This window comes from Piliocolobus tephrosceles, chromosome 19 (assembly GCF_002776525.5).
Source record: "Piliocolobus tephrosceles isolate RC106 chromosome 19, ASM277652v3, whole genome shotgun sequence".
NCBI lineage: Eukaryota > Metazoa > Chordata > Mammalia > Primates > Cercopithecidae > Piliocolobus > Piliocolobus tephrosceles.
The window spans coordinates 23,074,389-23,096,960 of record NC_045452.1 but is presented as its reverse complement, the minus strand read 5'-3'; the positions used below and the strand labels follow the sequence as shown (position 1 = coordinate 23,096,960).

General features: G+C 49.7%; 1 protein-coding gene and 1 long non-coding RNA gene across 3 annotated transcripts in view; both read left to right on the top strand.

The window, feature by feature from the left end:
* The first annotated feature begins 320 nt into the window (after nt 1-320).
* Nucleotides 321-7,555, top strand: LOC111548959. Its single transcript, XR_002733561.2, has 3 exons — nt 321-761; nt 1,125-1,316; nt 6,781-7,555. It is a non-coding gene; the product is annotated as an uncharacterized LOC111548959 (long non-coding RNA).
* Nucleotides 7,556-9,331: 1,776 nt separating this feature from the next.
* RANGAP1 (Ran GTPase activating protein 1) overlaps nt 9,332-22,572 on the top strand; it is a 40,807-nt gene continuing 27,566 nt past the window's right edge. The window contains exons 1-3 of one of the 2 annotated variants that reach the window (XM_023221882.3): nt 9,332-10,521; nt 14,939-15,088; nt 21,722-21,849. In XM_023221882.3, coding sequence (XP_023077650.1) covers nt 10,395-10,521; nt 14,939-15,088; nt 21,722-21,849 — 405 coding nt within the window. In that variant the 5' untranslated portion in view covers nt 9,332-10,394. The remainder of the gene's footprint in view (nt 10,522-14,938; nt 15,089-21,721; nt 21,850-22,572) is intronic. The other variant, XM_023221883.3, reaches the window with a different exon arrangement.

Sequence of the window (22,572 nt, the reverse complement as noted above, 5' to 3'; positions counted from 1 at the left end):
AAAAAAAAAAAAAAAAAAAAAAAAATGGCGGGGGGTGGGGGATTATAATGAATAATGTCTGTAAACCATGTAGTGAAGGCCGAATAAATATAAATGTCAGGCTGGGTGGGCATGGTGGCTCACGCCTGTAATCCCAGCACTTTGGGAGGCTGAGGTGGACGAATCACCTGACGTCAGGAGTTTGAGACCAGGCTAGCCAATGTGGTGAAACCCCATCTCTACTAAAAATACAAAAATTAGCTGGGTGTGGTGGCGGGCACCTGTAATTCCAGCTACTCGGGAGATTGAGGCAGGAGAATCACTTGAACCCGTGAAGTGGAGGTTGCAGTGAGCCGAGATTGCACCATTGTACTCTAGCCTGGGCGACAAGAGCAAAACTCTGTCTCAAAAATAAATAAATAAAATTATATATATATATATATAGACACACATACCCTAGGCAATTTACAATGAAACACCCTTGACAACTTATCACATTTACCACCATGGTTATCATTCTCATGTCATCGATGAGGATGCTGAGGCCAGTTGGATTGCTGCATTTTGCCTCAAGTGGACTAGGTGGCAAATGGTCTGGTGATTCCACCACCCCAGGTTGCTGGTGAAATAACGAACACACATCCTTGAAGAGGACTGTCCATCATTCAACGGGGATTCAGCGGGACACCAGCCTCCTATCTCTTCAAGTTGGTACCAACTTGTTCAATTTTTGGGCTGCCTACGATGGTAAAGGGGTCTTTATTACAAGACCCCAACCAGAGGTGAGGATGCTTGGAGAAAAGGGCTGAAAGGAGGCCGGGCGCCGTGGCTCACGCCTGTAATCCCAGCACTTTGGGAGGCCGAGGCGGGTGGATCACCAGGTCAGGAGATAAGACCATTGTGGCTAACACAGTGAAGCCTCGTCTCTACTAGAAATACAAAAAATTAGCCGGGCGTGGCGGCGGGTGCCTGTAGTCCCAGCTACACAGGAGGCTGAGGCAGGAGAATGGCGTGAACCCGGGAGGCGGAGCTTGCAGTGAGCTGAGATCACGCCACTGCACTCCAGCCTGGGCAACAGAATGAGACTCCATCGAAAAAAAAAAAAAACACCTGTAACATAGGGATTGTTTCTTACCCTTTTTCAGAAACAAACAGTTCTGTGACTTGATCAAGGTCACAAAGCTAAGAAAGAGGCAGAGTTGGGATTCAGTCCCAGGCTTGTGCGCTTATAAGGCATGACCACAGCACCATGACATGGACATCTAGGGGCTGTCGTGTGATTGCCTCACTGGAGAAAGGGAGTCAGAGGCTCATGCTCCTAACTGAGGAACTGATAGGTACGTACGTCATTTGTTTATGCCTTCTTCGATGAGCACATTCTGCATCAGGCTTATCTCCGAGGAGAGCCTTGAGTGCAAGGCAACCTTGGTTGCAACCATGTGCAGGGCTTATTCATTCACTCAGCAAACATTGACTCCCAGGCCCCAGGTCTCCACAGCTCCAGCATGGTCCCAGGTTCTAGCCCTTCAGGCAGGAATCTTAATTTGGGGTTAGCGAAGGGATCTGAAAACGTACAAAAAACTTGAGGCTTAGGTTTCCTTTTCCTCATTGTAAATTGGGGGTGCTATGGACTGAATGTCTGTGTTTCATCAAAATTCATATGTTGGGCCGGGTGTGATGGCTCATGCCTATAATCCCAGAACTTTGGGAGACCAAGGTGGGTGGATCACCTGAGGTCAGGAGTTTGAGAACAGCCTGGCCAATGTGGTAAAACCCCGTCTCTACTGAAAATACAAAAATTAGCCGGGCATGGTGGCACATGCTTATAGTCCCAGCTACTTGGGAGGCTGAGGCAGGAGAATTGCTTGAACCTGGGAAGTAAAGGTTGCAGTGAGCTGAGATCGCGCCACTGCACTCCAGCCTGGGTGGCAGAGTGAGACTCCATCTCAAAAAAAAAAAAAAAAAAAAATTCGTATGTTGAATCTCTAATCCCGAATTTGATGGTATTAGAAGGTGGGGACTTTGGGAGATAATTAGGTCATGAAAATGGAGCCCTGATGAATGGAATTAGTGCTCTTATAAGAGACACTGGGGAGATGATCTCTCGCTCTGCCAGGTGAGGATACAGCAAGAAAGCAGCCATCTATAAACCAGAAAGGCAGCCCTCACCAACAACCTGACCATGCTGGGACCCTGGTCTTAGACTTCCAGCCCCTAGATCAGTGAGATGGCTACTGCTTAAGCCATCCAGTCTATGGTATTTGTCATAGCAGCCTGAGGTGACTAAGACCAGGGTAATATGAGTACTGTACTCGATGGGGCATGGTGGCTTACCCAAAATCCCAACACTGGGAGGCCGAAGTGGGCAGATCACTTGAGCCCCAGGAGTTTGAGACCAGCCTGGGCAACATGACAAAACCTTAACTCTGCAAAAAATACAAAAAATTGGCAGGCGTGGTGGCTCATGCCCGTAATCCCAGCCCTTTAGGAGGCCAAGGCTGGGCATGGTAGCTCACGCCTATAATCCCAGAACTTTGGGAGGCCAAGGTGGGCGGATCACCTGAGGTCAGGAGTTTGAGACCAGCCTGACTAACATGTTGAAACCCCATCTCTACTAAAAATACAAAAATTAGCCAGGTGTGGTGGTGCACACCTGTAATCCCAGCTATGTAGGAGGCCGAGACAGGACAATAGCTTGAACCTGGGAAGCAGAGATTGCAGTGAGCAGAGATCACGCTATTGCACTCCAGCCTGGGCAACAGAGCGAGACTTGGTCCCAAAACAACAATAACAACAAAAAATTAGCCAGGTGTGGCCGGGCGTGGTGGCTCATGCCTGTAATCCCAGCACTTTGGGAGGCGAAGGCAGGTGGGTCATGAGGTCAGGAGTTTGAGACCAGCCTGACCAACATGGAGAAACCCCGTCTCTACTAAAAATAGAAAATGGCCAGGCACGGTGGCTCAAGCCTGTAATCCCAGCACTTTGGGAGGCCGAGACGGGCGGATCACGAGGTCAGGAGATCGAGACCATCCTGGCTAACACAGTGAAACCCCGTCTCTACTAAAAACTACAAAAAAAAAAAAACTAGCCGGGTGAGGTGGCGGCGCCTGTAGTCCCAGCTACCCGGGAGGCTGAGGCAGGAGAATGGCGTGAACCCGGGAGGCGGAGCTTGCAGTGAGCTGAGATCCGGCCACAGCACTTCAGCCTGGGTGACAGAGCGAGACTCCGTCTCAAAAAAATAAATAAATAAATAAATAAAAAATAAAAATAAAAATAGAAAATTAGCCGGGCATGGTGGCACGTGCCTGTAATCCCAGCTACTCAGGAGGCTGAGGCAGGAGAATCACTTGGACCCGGGAGGCAGAGGTTGTGGTGAGCCGACATCACACCATTGCACTCCAGCCTGGGCAACAAGAGCGAAACTCTGTCTGAAAAAAAAACAAAATAAACAAATAAAAATTTAAAAATAAATTAAAAGTAAAATAAAATAAAAATACAAAAAGTAGCCAGGCATCGTGGCACATGCCTGTAATCCCAGCTACTCAGGAGGCTGAAGCAGGAGAATCTCTTGAACCCAGAAGGCAGAGGTTCAAGAGAACCTCCTCTCAGTGAGCCAAGATTGCGCCACTGTATCCCAGACTGGGCGACAGAGTGAGACTCCATCAAAAAAAAAAAAAAAGGAATTATTATTTTTTTAAGATTGGAGTCTCACTCTGTCAATCTGGCTGGAGTGCTGTGGCATGATCTTGGCTCACTGCAATCTCCACCTCCTGGGTTCAAGCGATTCTCCTGCCTAGGCCTCCCAAGTAGCTGGGACCACAGGCACGTGCCACCATGCCCACCTAATTTTTTTGTATTTTTAGTAGAGACCATATTGGTCAGGCTGGTCTTGAACTCCTGACCTCATGATCCGCCCACCTTGGCCTCCCAAAGTGCTAGGATTACAGGCTTGAGCCACCGCGCCCAGCCAGTGAAGGAATTATTAAAAGAGAAGATAATCTGCCAGAAACCATTTGGTACTGGGAAATCCTCCATAAATATTAGAGCAGAATGTAAGCTCCTCCATAGACACCATCCTTTTCAATCCTTTTCAATCTCTTTCATCACTGGATTTTCAGGAGCTGGAACAGTGCCTGTTGGAACATAGATGTTTGATAACTATTTGTAGAACAAATGAATTATTTTAATGATATTTATCAAAGTTAAAAAAATAGTTTGCTCTAGTGGGAAGTCCCTGGCTTGAGCCCTGAGAAAGATGTAGTTCAAGTGTCCCTCATAGATGATGCAGCCAACCTACTCCCGCCAGTGGAGGGGACCCTCGGGGAGGCTGCCTTGCCCTGCAGGTGGGCTGACCCATCTCTCTCCAGGGGGCCACAGGCGAGCACCCCATTGGGTGTTGGGAATTTCTCTCCACATTCCTCACATGTCTGGCATACTTTAGCCATTTGTTTTTGATCTGACTAAATAGCAAGTCAGCAGCCTTGGTCTGTTTTCAGGAATCCAACATAAATATTATTATTTATTCCATTTACAATTGGCAATTAAGTTTGTTTTCAGGCACCAGAATGGAATTTAAAACACTCAGTTAAGTAAACCAGACTAATCAGAGGCAGCCTGCTTTTGTCTTGGAAACATTCTTTACAAAAACAACAAAAGAAGCCTGCACTGTTAACAGAGAAAGGCCTGGAACACTCTCTGCTTCTCCTGATTCCCCGTTAAACTCACCTCGCACTCACGAGTGAAGTGTATATGTTGAAAACAACAACAGAAGGGCAGAAATGGTGGCTCACACCTGTAATCCCAGCACTTTGGGAGGCCGAGGTGGGTGGATCACCTGAGGTCAGGAGTTCGAGACTGGCCTGGCCAACACGGTGAAACCCCATCTCTACTAAAAATACAAAAATTAGCTGGGCATGGTGGTAGGCACCTGTAATCCCAGCTACTCGGGAGGCTCAGGCAGGAGAATCGTTTGAACCCGGGAGGCAGAGGATGCAGTGAGCCAAGATCATGCCATTGCACTCCAGCCTGGGCGACAGAGCAAGACTCCGTCTCAAATAAATAAATAAATAAAAATAATAATAGAAAAAGACCCTAGAGACCTGGCTTCTATTCTCTTCCTCTTTCTCTGTCTCTCTCTCTCCTTTTTTCTTTAAGACAGGGTCTTTTTCTGTCATTCAGGCTGGAGTGCAGTGGCCTGACCATGGCTTATTGCAACCAACCTCCACCTTCTGGGCTCAAGGATCCTCCTGCATCAGCCTCCCTAGTAGCTGGGACTCCAAGTATGTACCACCATGCCTGGCTAATTGTTTTTAATAGAGACAGGGTCTCACTGTGTTGCCCAGGCTGGTCTCAAATCCTGGGCTCTAGCAGTCTTCCTGCCTTGGCCTCCCAAAGTGCTTGCATTACAGCTGGTTGTGAGCCACCGTGCCCAGCCTTGTCTCATGTGTAAGTCAAACTGTAACTTGGGTCTGAGTTCTTCATTTGTTGAAATAAGGAACAAGATAGCCTTGGATGACACCATCCATTTGTCAAAGGCTATGGTTACACTTCTTGGGCCAGGCAGACTAGCTCTCAGGTGATAACCTGAAAGAGAGAAAGCTGGAGAAAGGGCTGGAAGGAGAAAGAGAGAAAATAAGTAGTGTGTTGCTTGGAAACAGTGATTTTTTTTTTTTTTTTTTTTTTTTTTTTGAGACAGAGTCTCGCTCTGTCGCCCAGGCTGGAGTGCAGTGGCTGGATCTCAGCAGAATTTTGCTCTTGTTGCCTAGGCTGGAGTGCAATGGCGTGATCTTGGCTCACTGCAACCTCTGCCTCTCAAGTTGAAGAGATTCTCCTGTCCCAGCCTTCCAGCCTCCCGAGTAGCTGTGATTACAGGTGTCCGCCACCATGCCCAGCTAATTTTTTGTATTTTTAGTAGAGATGGGGTTTCACCATGTTGGCCAGGCTGGTCTCGAACTCCTGACCTCAGATGATCCACCCACCTTGGCCTCCCAAAGTGCTGGGATTACAGGCATGAGCCACCGTGCCCAGCCAGAAACAGTGATGATTCTTGATTCTCCTGACTTGCTGGGCACCCTTGGGCAAACCCCCTGTTCCTTTTCAAACCCCAGTGCTCCCATTTGTAAAGAGGTTTAAGATAGAATCAGGAGGCTGGGCACGGTGGCTCACACCTGTAATCCCAGCACTTTGGAAGGCCGAGTAGGCGGATCACCAGGTCAGGAGTTTGAGACCATTCTGGCCAATATGGTGAAACCCCGTCTCTACTAAAAATACAAAAATTAGCTGGGCGTGGTGGCGTGTACCTGTAGTCCCAGCTACTCCGGAGGCTGAGGCAGCAGAATCGCTTGAACCTGGGAGGCGGAGGTTGCAGTGAGCTGAGATCGCACCACTGCACTCCAGCCTGAGCAACAGAGCAAGACTCCATCTCAAAAAAAAAAAAAAAAAAAAAAATCAGGATACAGGAGTGACATAATCCAGATTGCTAGGGGGTGCTGTCAGGCTGAGTTTGTGATTTTTAGCTTCGAATGTGAACACCTTCAGGCAGAACATCCACTCTCCAACTCCCCACGAATCCCCCCCAGCCCCCCCAAGCCCCGCCAAGCCCCATGACTTCCTGTTACCTCCTAGGCCTTGAAGGCCACTGAATTTCCGGTGTCTAAGAATTCCCTTCCAGTTCCAAAAATCCCAAGACCCATCAGCTAAGATGTTCCCCTGCCCCCCTTCCTCTTCCCTTTGGGAGGTCTCTGTGCGCAGGCCAAGGAAAGTCTCAAGAAGTAAATTTGTATTTTTATTTTTATTTTTTAGTAGAGACGGGGTTTCACCGTGTTAGCCAGGATGGTCTCGATCTCCTGACCTTGTGATCCGCCGGTCTCGGCCTCCCAAAGTGCTGGGATTACAGGCTTGAGCCACCGCGCCCGGCCTCAAGAAGTAAATTTGGGAAAGGGAGCCTGCAGATCACCCCAAGGAAAATCCAGACTGATTTGATCAGTCCTAGCTGGAAGCAGCACAGGAATAGCATGAGGCCTGTGACTCATTTTAAGCAAACATCCAGTAATCCGACTGGTATCTGGTTCAAATGGGGAAACCTCAAGCACCTATGACAGGCCTGGCCCAGAGAAGATGCTGCCCAGATGGATACAGCGCCTCCTCCCGAGACCCTCCCAGGCTGAGGAGGAAACGCCAAGAACAGTGTTAACTCTGTCCAAGAGCCCCAGAGCCCCAGGCCAATTGCTGTGGTGCTTTGCATCTTGCTGTGGGCACCTGCTGCAGGGAAAGACTCATGAAGTAGCATTTGACATGGGCCTTGTAGGAGAAGGAAGGTGGAATGAGGATCCACATCTCAGGAACTTTGAGAACTGGGAGAGTTACACTCTGTCTAGAGCTTCAGTTTTCTCATCTCTGAGCTGGGAAGGGTGGTAATCATGCCCACTTCCCTTTTGGTGGTGAAGATTAAATGAGCTGTGTGTAAAAGGATATGGCATGATCTGTTTATTCATTTATTTATTTTGAGATGGAGTCTTGCTCTGTTGCCCAGGCTGGAGTGCAATGGCACGATCTTGGCTCACTGCAACCTCTGCCTCCCGGGTTCAAGCAATTCTCCTGCCTCAGCCTCCTGAGTAGCTGGGATTCCAGGCATGTGTCACCATGCCTGGCTAATTTTGTATTTTTAGTAGAGGCGGGTTTCTCCATGTTGGTCAGGATGGTCTCAAACTCCTGACCTCAGGTTATCCGCCCGCCTCTGCCTCCCAAAATGCTGGGATTACAGGCATGAGCCACTGCGCCCAGCCTGCATGATCTGTTTAACTTTTTTTTTTTTTTTTTTTTTAAGTTTTTGAGACAAGGTCTTGCTCTGTTGCCAGGGCTGAAATGCAGTGGTGCGATCATGGCTCACTGCAGCCTCAAGCTCCCAGGCTCGAGATCCTCCTGCCTCAGTCCCTTAGCTGAGACTACAGGCATGCACCATCACATCCAACTCATTTTTGTATTTTTTGTCGAGACAGGGTTTGACCATGTTGCCCAGGCTGGTCTCGAACTCTCTCGCCTATAATCCCAACACTTTGGGAGGCCGAGATGGGCAACAAGAGTGAAACTCCGTCTCAAAAAAAAAAAAAACGCTGTTTGTGTTTTTATGCTTAAATTCACACCTGCAGAAAAGTTGCAAAAAGGTTCAAAGAACTCCCGTATCCCTCAACTAGATTAACTAACATTTTGCCACATTTGTGTCTCTGCTTTCTCTATGTATATGTGTATTTCTTAACCATAAAGGTTGCTGACATCATGTCCTTTTTGTCCCTAATTATTTCAGCATTTTTCCCCAAGAACAAGGGCAGTCTCTTACATAACCCCGTACCATAATCAAGATTAATACTTTTTTTTTTTTTTTTTTTTTGAGACGGAGTCTCGCTCTGTCACTGGGGCTGGAGTGCATTGGCCGGATCTCAGCTCACTGCAAGCTCCGCCTCCCGGGTTTACGCCATTCTCCTGCCTCAGCCTCCGGAGTAGCTGGGACTACAGGCGCCCGCCACCTCGCCCGGCTAGTTTTTTGTATTTTTAGTAGAGACAGGGTTTCACCGTCTTAGCCAGGATGGTCTCGATCTCCTGACCTCGTGATCCGCCCGTCTCGGCCTCCCAAAGTGCTGGGATCACAGGCTTGAGCCACCGCGCCCGGCAAAATTAATAAATTTAACATTGATACAATACTATTATCTAATATACAATCAAATTTTGCTGTTTCAGTATTGTCCTTTATAGCAATCCTGTCCACCCAGGATCCGATCCAGGACGATGTATTGCATTTAGTTGTCTTTTTCGTTTCCTGTAATCGGCAACAGTTTCTCAGTTTTTCTTTGTCTAACATAATACAAACATTTCGGGAAGGGTACAGATCAGTTATTCTGTACCGTGTCCCTCAGCCTGGGTTTCTCGTGATTAGACTAAGGTTGTAGACCAGACGGTGACGCCGTGTTTTTCTCAGTGCATCACACAGAAAGTGTGCGATGAATGTCAGCTTGTCCTGCTGTTGATGTTAACGTGGCCGTTCAAGCGGTGTCTGCAGTTTCTCTACGATAGTTACTATTTCCCCTTTTTAATTATCAGGTAATTTGTGCATATTTATGTGGAAGCCTTCGAATGCCCTTTCAGTTTCATGGGACGGAAAAGATCACTTTCTTTTTTTTTTTTTTTGAGACGGAGTCTGGCTCTGTCGCCCAGGCTGGAGTGCAGTGGCCGGATCTCAGCTCACTGCAAGCTCCACCTTCCGGGTTTACGCCATTCTCCTGCCTCAGCCTCCGGAGTAGCTGGGACTACAGGCGCCCGCCACCTCGCCTGGCTAGTTTTTGGTATTTTTTAGTAGAGACGGGGTTTCACCGTGTTAGCCAGGATGGTCTCGATCTCCTGACCTCGTGATCCGCCCACCTCGGCCTCCCAAAGTGCTGGGATTACAGGCTTGAGCCACCGCGCCCGGCCTGGAAAAGATCACTTTCTTTCGGCAAATGGATACCTGTGTCTTGCGGAAGAGACCCAGCAGCCAGCAGTACCTGCGTCAACAAAGTTACGCTAACAGAACCTTTCCGGAAGAGCTGAGGGACCTGGGTGCAACGCATTCTGGGAATTGTAGTCTCTGGGTGCTCCCGGCTGAACACCGCCCTGCGGTCTCTGCGAGAAAGAGCCAGAAGCCGCCAGGGGAGGGCGAAGAGGAGGGCGGCGGGGGACGCTCTGCGCGCGGTGCGCCATGGGACGGGTAGTTCAGGGCGCGCGCCCCGTTGCGCCCCCAGCTGGGGAACGGGACTACCCTACCCGAGAGGCCGCGCGTGCGGGGCGAGGGCAAGCCGGCCAGGGCCTCGAACAAATCAAATCGAAGCAAAGAAACTGCCGGCTTTCAAAATCCTCCTCCTCCGCCATCATCCGCCGCGGTGCGGAGAGCAGGTGGTGCTGGAAGCGCGTGAGGCCGGGAGCGCGAGAGAGCTGACAGACGAGCCAGCTGGACATCTGGACCGCTGGACCCGGAGGTGGCGACCCCGGCCTGACCCGGACCCTAAATCCGTCCCCGCCCCACCGGGCGGAGGCGCGTGCTCGGTTACCCCCACGCGGCGGCGCCGCCTGTTTACGGTAGAGTCAGGGTCCCTTTCCTTACAGTCACCTGCCTGAAGAGGGGTGCGGGGCGAGGAGGGCGTGGCGCCCCTGTGCGCCTTCTGCCTGCCCCCTCGGCCTTCTTCACTAAGTCTTCGATGGCCGAGCGCCCCGGGGTGGCGGTGGGAGTGGGGTTTTTGGGCGGCGCTGGCTCCTTTCACACATGGGGAAACCGAGGCTTAAAGGGCGTCTGACTCGCCGGAGCAGCTCAGCCTGCAGCTGCTAGCAGTGGCGTCTCATATTAGCATCGTTGTCAACCGGAGGCGGTGCAAGTCCGCCGGGGATTCCAGATGGGTCTCCCGCGCCGCCCGCCTGTCATTTGCGGCCTGTATTCGCGAGTCGCTCCCGCGGCGCCGCCTCCCAACAGGCCCACGCCAACGGGGGGCCCGGGCTGGCGTCGCTGTCCCTGGAATCGACGTGAGTCACTGCTGACGCTTTGCAGGAGCATGCATCTCACCTCAGAAAGTCTCCGACGCTGCTGCGGAGCGGGGAGGGGATGTTTCTTTATTAACCCTTTGCTTTTGCTCTGGTGCTGACCCTTTGCTGACCTTGGACAAATCAATTCACGTTTCTGTGCTCCAGTTTCTTGGTCTATAGTGTGTGGACGAGTGCATCTCTTTGTCTGGCTCTCTCTTGGACTGAGGAATAGGCCCTCTTTCAGCTGAGAAGTGTTGTCCCTATTCTATTTGGAGGCTTCACCACCACCTTTTACCCTCAGATTGTCTCATCTCAGAACTGCAAGAGATGCTGGGGTTTCAGGTTAATTTTTTGTTGGTTTTTCTTTAATTTTTTTTAAAAATCTTTTTAGAGACAGGATTTCCCTCCGTCACCCAGGCTTGAGTGTAGTGGAACAATCACCGCTGAACTGCAGCCTCGGCTTCCTGGGCTCATGCGATCCTCCCACCTCAAACTTCTCAACTCATGGGGACTACAGGTGTCATCACACCTGGCTAATTTTTAAATTTTTCTTTGGGGACAGGGTCTCTCTCATTCTGTTGCCCAGACTTGTCTCGAACTCCTGGTCTAAAGTGATCTTCCTGCCTAGCCTCCCAAAGTGGTGTAATTACAGGTGTGTGCCACTGCACTGGGCTGGTTTCTGGTTAATTTTTTTTTTTTTTTTTTGAAACAGGGTCTCCAGAAGTGCAGTAGCAAGCTGTCAGCACACTGCAGCCTCCACCTCCAGGGCTCAAGTGATCCTCCCACCTTACCCCTCAAGTAGCTGGGACTGCAGGCATCCGCCACCACACCCGGCTAGTTTTTGTATTTTTAGTGGAGACCGTTTCAGCACATACCCAGGCTGGTTTCTAACTCCTGGGCTCAGTCGATCCGCCCACCTCAGCCTCTGGAAATGCTGGGATTACAAGAGTGAGCCATTGCACCCGGCTCTGGTTAATTTTTTTTTTGAGACAGAGTTTCACGGCTAGAGTGCAATCCCACGATCTCGGCTTGCCCCAACATCTGCCTCCCGGGTTCAAGTGATTCTCCTGCCTCAGCCTCCTGAGTAGCTGGGATTACAGGCATGTGCCACCACGCCCAGTTAATTTTGTATTTTTGGTGGAGACAGGGTTTCACCATGTTGGACAGGCTGGTCTCGAACTCCCGACCTCAGGTGATCTGCCTGCCTCAGCCTCCCAAAATGCTGGGATTACAGGCGTGAGCCACCGCACCTGGCTTGGTTAATTTTTATGCAGTTTCAACTGATCATTTCTTGAGCACCTTCTGAATGCCAGGCTCTGTGCGGCAAGTAGAGTGATCCTGTCAAAACATAGGTCAAATGGCATCTGTCTCTGCTACAAACTTCAGTGACTTTCCTTGTCATTTATAGCAAAAGCCACTGTTCTTCAAATGGCCTTTATGACTTGGGCCCCTTGTTAACTCTCTCGTCTCTTAACTCCTTTTTTTCCTCTCTCTCTGTGCTTCAGCCCCACTGGCCCTATTGCAGTTCCTCCAACCCTCTGCCCGTACAAGAGCCATTGAATTTGCTATTCCCTTTGTAGGAATCGTGTTCCCCCAGATGTGTGCATGGCCCAATCCCTGACATCTTTATTTAACTATTTCCTAATAATGCCTTTTTGTTGTTGTTGTTTGTTTGTTTTGAGACAGAGTCTTGCTCTGTCGCCCAGGCTGGAGTGCAATGGCGTGATCTTGGCTCACTGCAACCTCTGCCTCCTGGGTTCGAGCAATTCTCCTGCCTCAGCCTCCCAAGTAGCTGGGACTACAGGCACACACCACCACGCCCAGCTAATTTTTGTATTTTTAGTAGAGACGGGGTTTCACCATGTTGGCCTGGCTGGTCTCGAACTCCTGACCTTGTGATCCACCTGCCTTGGTCTCCCAAAGTGCTGGGATTATAGCCATGAGCCACCACTCCCACGCCCCCCCCCCCTTTTTTTTAATCACATACTAAATGTGTCATTTAGCACACATGCTTCAAGAGGTCAAGGTTTATGTTTCCTTTTCTGCTATACTCCTGTTACCTGGAACAATATCCAGCACACAGTAATATTCAAATGTTTTGTTGAATGAATGAGTGGACACCTTACTCAGAATGATAATTCGTGCTTATTGATAAAGACATAGACAAATCAGGGTGATAAGTTTGAACCCAGAGGAAGCCTAGGGGTGGCAGGATTCAGGGTATCACATCTGTATCTGAGAATGAGGAGGCCTTTTGGATAGCACCCCCTAGTTCTGCCCCTTATATCTGCTTCCTTGGTCTGTCCTGATTACTTGCTGTTTCTCCTCTTTTTTTGGAGCATCTCACAGATGCATTTATTCATACCACAAAGTAAACACTATACAAGTATGTAGTGATGTTCCACGTTCCTGTCTAATATAGCTGGCTTCAATTGACAGGCAGTACACATGAGACGTTTAATCTCACATGTACTCCAAGTAAAGCTGGAGTACCATGAGCAGGCGCAGGAGTTCTCAAAGGTTTACTTGTTTTAAAAATTCTCGCCGGGTGCGGTGGCTCACGCCTGTAATCCCAGCACTTTGGGAGGCCGAGGCGGGCAGATCACAAGGTCAGGAGATTGAGACCATCCTGGCTAAGACGGTGAAACCCCGTCTCTGCTAAAAATACAAAAAAGTAGCCGGACGCGTTGGCAGGCGCCTGTAGTCCCCGCTACTCGGGAGGCTGAGACAGGAGAATGGCGTGAATCTGGGAGGCGGAGCTTGCAGTGAGCCGAGATCGTGCCACTGCACTCCAGCCTGGGTGATGAGCAAGACTCCATCTCAAAAAAAAATAAATAAATAAATAAATTCTCATTTATTGGCTGGGCAAGGTGGCTCACGCCTGTAATCCCAGCACTTTGGGAGGCTGAGGTGGGTGGATCACAAGGTCAGGAGATCGGGACCAGCCTGGCTAACATGGTGAAACCTCGTCTCTACTAAAAATACAAAAATGTTAGCTGGACATAGTAGCGGGTGCCTGTAATCCCAGCTACTCAGGAGGCTGATTCAGGAGAATGGCATGAACCCAGGAGATGGAGCTTGCAGTGAGCCGAGATTGTGCCACTGTGCTCCAGCCTGGGTGGCTGAGTGAGACTCCGTCTCAAAAAAAAAATTCTTTAATTTATTTAGTTACTTTTAGAGATAGAGTCTCCCGCTGTTACCCAGGCTGGAGTGCAGTGGCACAGTCATAGCTTACTGTAGCTTTGAACTCCTGGGCTCAAGTGATCCTCCTGCCTCAGCCTCTCCAGTAGATGAGACTGACTACAGGCACGTGCCACCACATCCAGCTAATTTTTATTTTTATTTTATTTTTTTGAGACAGGGTTTTACTCTGTCACCCAGGCTAGAGTGCAGTGGTGAGATCATGGCTCACTGTGGCCTCTGTCTCTGTCTCTGGGCTCAAGCAATCCTCCCACCTCAGCCTCCCCAGTAGCTGGGATTACAGGTGCACACCACCATCCCCCGCTAATTTTATTTATTTATTTATTTTAATGGAGATGGAATTTTGCCATGTTACCCAGCTTGAGCTGCTGGGCTCAAGCGATCTTCCCACCACAGCTTCCCAATGTACTGGGATTACAGGTGTGAGCCACTGCACCTGGCCGGCTTTACTTCTTTTACCAGCACTCCTGACTTTATAAACAGTGAGGAGTGTTTATAAAGGAGTCATCAACCCCATTTCCAACCAAATCCCCTGGTAAACTTGGGTATAGTAGGGCTTCATGGGTGGCGGCCCTGTCCCTGTCCTATTGTGATGGTAGCTGTTGTGATGTGGCAATCTCTGACATAGAAAACCCTGAGAGGCCACTGTGGCCTGCCTAGTTTCCCGGCCAGGGTTGAAACCAGACGTGCAGTGGGGCTGACCCCTGTGCTCCACCCCAGAGTCACGCCAGCGTGGGTGTAGGGCATTCTCTGGGATGGATGATCTGGATCCCATAGCCATCTGTGTCCTGTTTGAGGAATGTGACCCTCAAGCAGAGAGCAGCCAAGATGCTCAAGCAGGTGTGTGCTTGGGCCAGACTCTGCAGCCTTTGGTTTGGGACTTGACTGCCATTCACTGAAGGGGTCCAGGAAATGGGCAGCTCACATGGCGTTACTGGGCATCCCAGCTGCGGCAGTTTGGCAGAGGAGGACTTGTAATGAGATGGTAGCTCCTTATAGGCTAAAACATGATTTTTCTGTTCTCTTACTACCTCCTGCACCTTCTGGAACTGTTCGTTCTCTGATGCTGTTTTCCTTTCTTCCAGTGGTTTAGCTCTAGGGTCTCCATAGCAGGGGAGGTAGGGTCAGACTCCTGAGATGGTTGATGTCCTACCCTGCCCCCCAACCAGGGGCCCCAGGAGACTCCTTTTTCTTATTGCAACTTCGTCCTCTTCAGTCTGCAGATCTCCAGGGGAGCCCACCAGCCTAGTCAGCATGGCCTCGGAAGACATTGCCAAGCTGGCAGAGACACTGGCCAAGACTCAGGTGGCCGGGGGACAGCTGAGTTTCAAGGGCAAGAGCCTCAAACTCAACACTGCAGAAGACGGTGAGTTTCTGGAAGTTGCGCAGGGGTGTGTCCAGGGGAGGAAAGGGAGTGTACTGAACTCTTACTGGTTGTCAGGCTCTTTCTGCTACATTGTCTCCATTATTTGTCCCAGCAACTCTGTGAGGTGTCATTGGACCCCTTCTAACAATGAGGCTCAGAGATCATTTGCCCATGAGCAAGGTCCCCTGTGCTTTGCCTGTTTGCAGTGGGCATCCCTTTGTGCCCTGCCCTTTCTTTCTCAGGAGGGGATGGTAGGTAATGAGGGGCCACAGTTAGTGCCAGTCCCAAGATACAGCCTCTGACTCTGACTTCACATCTGGTGTTCTCCCACCCCTGCCCTTTACTCCCATGATCTCAGGCAGGCCTGGGAATAGGTGCAGCTTTCCCCAGAGCTGAGGCTGTGTTGGAGCTGCATTAAGACAACCTGGGCCCTCTTGGGAGATGCTGGTTCATACAGCCAGATGTACCTGGGAGAGGGATGGCTGTCTGTGTGTATACAGGTCCTGTAACCACAGAAAACTAGGAACCAGAGCGCAGACCCTCTCTTTTCATCCCTTGTCAAGGCTTGGCTGCCACTGACCAACCCTGAATCCCCTGGCACCAGCGAATGAAGGCACCTGTGTCAAGTGAGGCCTCCTGGGATTCTGGCCCAACCAGGGGAACTGGTTTGGACATGCCTGGTTGTCATGTTGTGTAGGCAGCCTTGTTCTCCTCCCCAGGTCAGAGGCTGCTTGAGTCCTTGGATAGCTGGGAGCGTGGTGATGCATGTTCCTAACATCTCCATAAGGCCGGCCGGGCGCGGTGGCTCAAGCCTGTAAACCCAGCACTTTGGGAGGCCGAGACGGGCGGATCACGAGGTCAGGAGATCGAGACCATCCTGGCTAACACGGTGAAACCCCGTCTCTACTAAAAATACAAAAACTAGCTGGGCGAGGTGGCGGGCGCCTGTGGTCCCAGCTACTCGGGAGGCTGAGGCAGGAGAATGGCGTAAACCCGGGAGGCGGAGCTTGCAGTGAGCTGAGATCCGGCCACTGCACTCCAGTCCGGGCGACAGAGCAAGACTCCGCCTCAAAAAAAAAAAAAATCTCCATAAGGCCTTAACATGTATAAACTTCCTCCCTGTGCGTTTATCACTTTTATTTATTTATTTATTTTTTGAGACGGAGTCTGGCACTGTCACCCAGTTAGAGTGCAGTGGCACGATCTTGGCTCACTGCAAACCTCTGCCCTCCCAGGTTCAAGCGATTCTCCTGCCTCAGTCTCCTGAGTAGCTGGGATTACAGGCATGTGCTACCATACCTGGTTAATTTTTGTATTTTTAGTAGAGACAGGGTTTTGCCATATTGGTCAGGATGCTCTTGAACTCCTGACCTCAGGTGATCTGCCTGCCTTGGCCTCCCAAAGTGTTAGGATTATAGGCGTGAGCCACTGTACCCGGCTTTTTTTTTTTTTACATGAGTTCGCTCTGTCACCCAGGCTGGAGTGTAGTGGTACGATCTTGGCTTATTGCAACCTCTGTCTCCCAGGTTCAAGTGATTCTCCTGCCTCAGCCTCCCAAGTAACTGGGACTACAGGCTCACACCATCACGCCCGGCAAATTTTTTTTTTTTTTTTTTTGAGACATAGTCTTGCTCTGTTGCCCAGGCTGGACTGCAGGGTGCGATCTCAGCTCACTTTAACCTCTGCTTCTTGGGTTCAAGCAATTCTCATGCCTCAGCCTCCCGGGCAGGTAGCTGGGACTACAGGTGTGTACCACCATGTCCAGCTAATTTTCTTTTTTTGTGTTTTAGTAGAGATGGGGTTTTACCATGTTGAACAGGCTGGTCTTGAACTCCTGACCTCAGGTGATTCACCCACCTCAGCCCCCAAAGTGCTGGGATTATTGGCATGAGCCACTGTGCCTGGCCTTCAGCCTAGTTTTGTATTTTTTTTTTTCGAGACACAGTCTTGCTTTGTCACCCGGGCTGGAGTGCAGTGGCGTGATCTCAGCTCACTACAAACTATGCCTCCCGGGTTCACGCCTTTCTCCTGCCTCAGCCTCCTAAGTAGCTGGGACTACAGGCGCCCACCACCACGCCCGGCTAATTTTTTGTATTTTTGGTAGAGACGGGGTTTTACCATGTTAGCCAGGACGGTCTCGATCTCCTGACCTCGTGGTCCTCCCACCTCGGCCTCCCAAAGTGCTGGGGGGATTACAGGCGTGAGCCACTGCGCCTGGCCTATTTCTGTATTTTTAATAGAGACTGGGTTTTGCCATGTTGGCCAGGCTGGTCTCAAATTCTTGACTTCAGGTGATCCGCCCACTTTGACCTTGTTTATCACTTTTGATGCTTGCATCACCCTTGTGGGAGACAGATAGGAATGTTGCTGTTTTATAAATGAGAAAAAAGGATTTAGGAAACTTAAGTAACTTGGCCAAGGTCATACATTTGATAAATAGCAGAGCTAGGACTTTCACAGAGGTCCAGTGAAATCCCTATTCCTGTGCTTCTAATTAGACATTGAGCTTCGTTTAGGAAACATGGATTTGATACTAAATGCCATTTATTGAATACTGTGTCAGATAAGGATATTAAGTGCCAGATAAATAGTATCTCAGTTTATCTTCACAAAATATCTTGAGGTGGATTGTATTTCCATTTTGCAGATTAGAAAACTGAGGTTTAGGGAGGTGGTATGACATGCCTAAGGGCACAGCTTTAATGAGTGGAGCTGGAATTAGAACTCAAGTTTGGGCCAGGTGCAGTGGCTCACGCCTATAATCCCAGCACTTTGGGAGGCCGAGATGGGCAGATCACCTGAGGTCAGGAGTTCCAGACCAGCCTGGCCAACATGGAGAAAGCCTCTCTTTACTAAAAATACAAAAATTAGCCAGGCGTAGTGGTGGACACCTGTAATCCCAGCTACTCTTGGAAGGCTGAGGCAGGAGAATTGCTTGAACCCGGGAGGTGGAGGTTGTAGTGAGCCGAGATTGGGCCACTGTACTCCAGCCTCGGTGACAGAACGAGACTGTCTAAAAAAAAAAAAGAAAACTCGAGTTTGGCTGGCTCTGAAATTCATCCAGTTAACTTTGCTCTCCCAGCACAGGCTGGATGTGGTGTCTCCCATTTTGTAAGTCCCCAGGGGTGCGCAACTTACCCAGCCCCTAAGAAGTAGCAAATCTGGAATAGGAATGATGTACCCAGGTAACTAAGTGAAGGCAAAATGTGAATATACTCTGTGAAAAGGCTCTGGGAAGTAAGGCAGGGAGAGGCCTCACTTTTACCTTAAGAGCACCCAGGAAGTCTTTTCATCCCTTGCCAAGGCTTGGCTGGCACTGACCAACCCTGAATCCCCTGGCATCTGGAAGTAAAGGTACCTGCATGAGTGAGGCATCCTTGGGTTCTGGCCCAACCAGGGAAACTTGGCCCACCTTGGACAACTTCTTAGGGAACACCTAATAGGTTGTAAGTCCTTTCTCAAGACCTTCTTGACCAGAAGGTCAAGTTCAAACTTTATTTCCCATACCCATCTCTGTCTCTCCCTCCCACATGTCACCCTACTCCATCCTGTACCAGCCAGACTCAGCTTTTTGCTTCATGTAAGTTGGTTTTGTTCAGATTATACGATTAATGCAGGTTTATTACAGAATACAGAAACATTCAAAGAACAGGGAAAAAACATATTCTCACTTTCATATAACCCCAGGGATATAACAACTGTTAATTTCAGGACATTTTATTTCTAGCGCATAGTCTTTTTTTTTTTTTTGTCATTGAGACACGCTCTCGCTCTATAGCCCAGGCTGAAGTGTAGTGACAAGATCTCGCTCACTGCTACCTCCGCCTCCTGGGTCCCAGTTCAAGCAATTGTGCCTCAGCCTCCCGAGCAGCTGGGATTACAGGCATGCGCCACCATGCCCAGCTAATTTTTCTATTTTTAGTAGAGACGGGGTTTCATCATGTTGGCTAGGCTGGTCTTGAACTCCTAACCTCATGATCTGCCTACCTTGGCCTCCCAAAGTGCTGGGATTACAGGCGTGAGCCACTGCGCCCAGCCTGGTCTTTTTTTTTTTTTTCCCCCTGTACATAGCTGAGTTCATTTTATTTTGTTTGTTTTTGAAACGGAGTTTTGCTGCTGCCCAGGCTTTAGCGCAATGTCTTGATCTCGGCTCACTGCAACCTCCGCCTCCCAGGTTCAAGCAATTCTCCTGTCTCAGCCTCCCCAGTAGCTGGGATTACAGGCACATGGCAGCATGCCCAGCTAATTTTTGTAGTTTTAGTCAGAGACAGGATTTCATCGTATTGGACAGGGTGGTCTCAAACTCTTGACCTCAGGTGATCTGCCTGTCTCGGCCTCCCAAAGTGCTGGGATTACAGGTGTAAGCCACCACACCCGACCCATTTTGTTTTTAATTGGGATTATAGATCTTTGAAAAGTTGTTGTATAACCTGATATATTGAGAACATTTTACTCCAAGTAGTGGAAAAACACACAATCACCCATTATCCTACCAGCTAGAGAGAACTGCTGTAACATTTGGTTTCTATGTTTCTGGACCTTGTTTTATGCACATGTGTGCATGTGTATTTATATGTGAATGCATACTTTTTTTTTTTTTTTTTTTGAGACGGAGTCTCGCTCTGTCGCCTGGGCTGGAGTGCAGTGGCAGGATCTCAGATCACTGCAAGCTCCGCCTCCCGGGTTTACGCCATTCTCCTACCTCAGCCTCCTGAGTAGCTGGGACTACAGGCGCCCGCCACCTCGACTGGCTAGCTTTTTTTTGTATTTTTTAGTAGAGATGGGGTTTCACCATGTTAGCCAGGATGGTCTCGAACTCCTGACCTCGTGATCCGCCTGTCTCGGCCTCCCAAAGTGCTAGGATTACAGGCTTGAGCCACCGTGCCCGGCCGAATGCATATGTTTTTAAAGAGTGATCAGACCAAATGTTTGAGTAACCTAATTTTTCACTTATTGCTATGACAGTTTTTTCCAAGTCAAAAACACCTGTGTCTTACATAGCAGTGCTGGTATAACTATTTATATAACGTGCCACAGTGAACCTCTGTCCTCCTCTCTGTCTTCCTGTCTGTCTCTTTTGTTTGTTTGTTTGTTTGTTTTGTTTTGAGAGGGCAATGTCTTGCTCTGTCCCCCCGGCTGGAGTGCTATGGCATGATCATGGCTCACTGCAGCCTCAACTTCTCAGGCTCAGCTGATCCTCTCACCTCAGCCTCCCAAGTAGCTGAGACTACAGGTGCACGCCACCATACCAGGCTTTTTTTTTTTTTTTCCTTGAGATAGAGTCTTGCTCTGTCGCCCAGGTTGGAGTGCAGTGTTGTGATCTCGGCTCACCGCAACCTCCGCCTCCCAGATTCAGGTGATTCTCCTGCCTCAGCCTCCTGAGTAGCTGGGATTACAGGCGCGTGCCATATGCCCAGCTAATTTTGGTATTTTTAGTAAAGATGGGGTTTCACTATGTTCGTCAGGCTGGTCTTGAACTCTTGACCTTGTGATCCGCCTGCCTTGGCCTCCCAAAATGCTGGGATTACAGGCGTTTACCACCACACCTGACTTTTTTGTTTTTTTTTTTTTTTTTTTGAGACAGAATCTTGCTCTGTCGCCCAGGCTGGAGTGCAGTGGCCGGATCTCAGCTCACTGCAAGCTCCGCCTCCTGGGTTTACGCCATTCTCCCGCCGCAGCCTCCCGAGTAGCTGGGACTACAGGCGCCCACTACCTCGCCCGGCTAGTTTTTTTTGTGTGTTTTCTTAGTAGAGACGGGGTTTCACTATGTTAGCCAGGATGGTCTCAATCCACCCTTCTCAGCCTCCCAAAGTGCTGGGATTACAGGCTTGAGTCACCGCGCCCGGTCTTTTTTTTTTTTTTTTTTTAAGATGGAGTCTTGCTCTGTCTCCCAGGCTGGAGGGCATTGACACGATCTTGGCTCACTGCACCCTCCTCCTCCCAGGTTCAAGACATGCTGCTGCCTCAGCCTCCCAGGTAGTTGGGATTACAAACACCCACCAATACGCCCAGCTAATTTTTGTATTTTTAGTAGAGACGGTGTTTCACCATGTTGCCCAGGCTGGTCTTAAACTCCTGAGCTCAAGCAATCCACCTGCCTTAGCCTCCCAAAGTACTGGGATTACAGGCGTGAGCCACTGCGCTGGGCCTTCTGTCTTCTCTTGATGGACATTTAGGTGGTTTGGAATGTTTCATCACAATAAAATAGTACAGTAGTGAGCAAACACCCCCCCACATAAATCATTTAACAATGAAGGCCTTTGTGCCGTCGTGCCTGCTGGCTCTCTGGCTTGGGTGCCGTTTCTCTGTTTGACCTGGTACACTGCCCATCTTTGGAGGCTCCACACACACCACCCACTTGGCAAAGTCTTCTTTGCTGTGAGCCGCCAGTTGCTCTTTTCCCTCAGCTCCCAAGCGTCTCTACATGCCTGATTTTAACATTCATTACAGATAAATCATGTGCATAGCTCTGTACTCTGGACCGTGAGCCTGTCTGATTCTCTGTAAACCAGGGCTCATCACACGGTAGGTGCACCATAAACTGTTGAGTGGCAAGGTGGTTGCCAACCTCTCTCCTACCTTAGCTGTTTGTGATTCCAAAAGCCTAAAGTTCTGCTCTTCGGTCCCTGGCAGCTAAAGATGTGATCAAAGAGATTGAAGACTTTGACAGCTTGGAGGCTCTGCGTCTGGAAGGCAACACAGTGGGCGTGGAAGCAGCCAGGGTCATCGCCAAGGCCTTAGAGAAGAAGTCGGAGTTGAAGGTGAGCAGAGTGGGGCGAACAGGCCCAGGCTAGTTTGAACAAGCTTCTGTTCACACTTCCACGACCCCTGCCTGTGTCCAGTCTCTTCCAGGCCCTTGCCTGTGTGGCTGTCCCCCAAGCAGCTCCTCTTCCTCTGGCCTCCCCAGGGCACACAGCATTGGCTAGGGACCCTCTTCCTGTAGTCAGCAGTCCCTGAGAGGGTGTTGGGGTGCAGGAGGATTATTGGAGTGACACCTGTGAAAGATAAAGTAGGGAGAGCCTTCTGCTCACAATGTAGATATGTCACATATGAGGTTGGAAGGTTGCAGAAATAACCAGCAGGAGCCTCTGACTGTGAGGCTGCTCTGACAGACCCACCCTCTGGGAGTTTCAGAGCAAAGACTGCCCATGAAAGGAGTCTCGTATTGGGCAGAAGTGGCCAGGCCTCAGCTCAAATGCTGCAGCGATAGGAAGGTGCTGTAGCTAGAGACTGCCAGCTCCCTACACTCCTCGCAACAGAGGCAAGTTGTCTTTTTTTGATTTTTGAGATGGAGTCTCACTCTGTCGCCCAGGCTTCAGTTCAGTGACGCAATCTCTGCTCACTGCAAGCTCTGCCTCCTGGGTTCAAGCAATTCTCCTGCTTCAGCCTCCCAAGTAGCTGGGATTACAGGCTCCCACCACGAGTCCGGCTAATTTTTTTGTATTTTTAGTAGAGATGAGGTTTCACTGTGTTAGCCAGGATGT